The sequence below is a fragment of the Cinclus cinclus genome, unplaced genomic scaffold (genome assembly GCF_963662255.1).
Source record: "Cinclus cinclus unplaced genomic scaffold, bCinCin1.1 SCAFFOLD_134, whole genome shotgun sequence".
Lineage (NCBI taxonomy): Eukaryota > Metazoa > Chordata > Aves > Passeriformes > Cinclidae > Cinclus > Cinclus cinclus.
Window position 1 is genome coordinate 102,501 of NW_026912153.1, and position 2,500 is coordinate 105,000.

Genomic DNA, 2,500 nt, shown 5'->3' on the forward strand with positions numbered 1-2,500 from the left:
ACCACCGTGCCCGGGGGGGAGCAAGCGGGTGCCTGCCCCCCCCCCCCGAACTTCACGAAACCGGCGGCAGCCCGGCCGGAGCGGGACACACTCGCGGCTTTTTCTCCCTCGGTCTTCTCTTTCTCTCCCACGGCCTCCACACCTCGCCTCGGCCGGGGAGCGGCTCTCGGTGATCACCTGGACTCACAACCTGTCCCAGCAAGCTGGGTAGTACGGGAACCCGGACAAAGCCCCGCGACTTTGCCCACAACATAGGCGGTTGCTTTTCCTCGCCCCGACGACCGCACGCGCGGCCGCCCATCTCCGCCTCGGACACAGGCACGGTAACAGCCTGCGGGGATGCGGCCCGTAACCCGCTCCCATAATACGGACAGACGAGCCCGAGGCCGCCGACGCCTCCAAGAAAATCCATCGGACGTGACCGAGGGGGCGCACTGCTGCAAGCCGTCTGTTACGATGACACAGCTGGAGGCAGCCAGAAACAGCGACCCCTTGGTGAACTTCCGGGCCCGGCGGGGACAACAGGTCTACCCCGTCCTCCCGCCGAGATTTGCCTAAGTCCCGCCGGAGCGGGGTAGACCTGTCCGCCCCGGGGACGCCCGCCACCAGGGCGCCCTCTCCCGTGGGGGCTGGCGGAGTCTGCCGGCCCTGGTGCTGGGTAGACCTGGCCTTCAGGGGCTGCCCCGAAGACGGCTAGATCTGCTCGCCCCGGCGGCGGCGGCGGCAGCGGCGGCGGCGGCGGTCGGACGCCGCCGGCCCCGGAGCCTGGTAGACGAGGCACCCCTCGTACCATCCCGGAGCCGAGGGAACCCCACGGCCCCGTGTCGCGCCCGGAGCCGGATGGCTGTAGCAGCCGTGTCCCACCCGCTGAACCCGATTTCAAGACCAAAACATATTTTCTTTCTTTTCTCTTTTCTTTTCTTTTCTTTTCTTTTCTTTTCTTTTCTTTTCTTTTCTTTTCTTTTCTTTTCTTTTCTTTTCTTTTCTTTCCTTTTCTTTTCTGAACGAATGCCTCTTCTGTTTGGTGGGAACAAAAAACTCCGCAAAATAAAATCCTTGCCAAGTCTTATATGTTTTCCCTTTGCGCCCAGACCACTCCCAGCCGAGCTGACGGGCAGCCTGTGCCCTGTGCTCGGCCTGCTGACACGCTGACCCACTCAAACGGCATCCCCACAAGCCCCCAGTCCCCTGTGCCCCGGAGAACCTACATACAAAGCACCCCCCCCACACACCCCCCCAGCCAAAACAGAACCTCGCCGGGCACAGCGGGGAGGGGAAGCACGTACACGCGGGGGAACTCGGCACAAAGCTGCCTGTCCCCGGCACAACTCGCCCCGCCTAACAGAGGAGGCTGCTGCGGGGTGGCCCGCGCCGCGGCCAGCGGCAAGCGGGCAGCCGATTCCAGGCCGATTCTTCTACGGAAGGCCCGCAGAGGTGTTCGGCCCTCGGCACGGGTCTGGGGGGGGAACGTGGGGGCTCGGTGCCGAGGGGCCCGGGGCCGGCACGGAGCCGCCGGCCCTCCCCTCAGGCCACACACACACACACACACACACACACACACACACACACAAAAACACCCCCACTCCCACCCACCCCCCCCCCACGCTCGCTCATGTCCTCTCCCCGTCCCCCACCCTGCGCTTTCTCGACCACCCATTGACGCGACCCCGCCCTCAACCATTAGCCTCCCTGGCGCCGCTATTCAGCCTTCCCGTACGCCCCACCCATTGACAGTTGGGAGAGCCCCGTCCCCCACCATCAGCCTCCCTGTGCGCCGTCTTCAGACTTTTCCCACCCCCGCCCAGGGTTCCAACGGCCAGTTCGTACAGTGGCAGCGGCGGCAGCGAGCGGCGGTGGCGACGGGAGGGCATGGGGAGGGCAGGCGGCCGGTGTCGAGGCGAGCAGGCTGAGAGCCCGGGGCAGAAGCACAGCTGGCGGCGGGCGGGCAGCGGGTGCTGGCGGGATGCTTGGCGCTGTATGTCCTTTTTCAAAGAAGCTTTCTGTTCAGCTCTCTCTCTGAGGCTTTTGGTTTGGCGGCGCTCCTTCCTGCTCAGCCCCGGCCTCGGATCGCTCAAGTGGGTCGAGCCTGCGGCAGGCAGGCAGGACAGGACAGGACAGGGCAGGACAGGACAGCAAGCGGCACGGCGGGTGGGTGAGGGAGTGAGCGATGCACAAAGCAAGCCGGGAGCCGGGCTGCTGCTGCCTCTTCAAGCACGGGGAGGGGGCGGGGGAACGCCGCCGGCTCCTCTCGAGGAGCGGCTGGGAGAAGCGGGCTGCGGGCGGGCAGCACGTCAGCGAAGCGGGCTGGGGCTGAGGCCGATGCCGATGCAGGGCAAGTGCCCGGCGGAGCTCGTCAGTAGCAGTCGCCGGGGCGTGGAGCCGGCAGGGAGGCCGGGACAGAAGGTCGGCCGTCGTCACATAGCGGCTTTCGGGACGTGTTGCTGGGGGAAGCGTGCAGGTGGGGGCGGGAGTGTGCGCGGCCGGCTGTGCACGCGGGACT

The 2,500-nt window shown here is 66.4% G+C and overlaps 1 protein-coding gene across 1 annotated transcript in view; it reads left to right on the forward strand.

Annotated features, from left to right (window-relative positions):
- The window catches only part of LOC134057495 (basic salivary proline-rich protein 2-like), a 4,129-nt gene extending 3,918 nt beyond the window's left edge, over nt 1-211 (forward strand). The window contains exon 9 of the mRNA XM_062514484.1: nt 1-211. This exon is cut by the window's left edge and continues 322 nt beyond it. Within this exon, the coding sequence (XP_062370468.1) occupies nt 1-211 (211 nt within the window).
- The last annotated feature ends 2,289 nt before the right edge of the window (nt 212-2,500 follow it).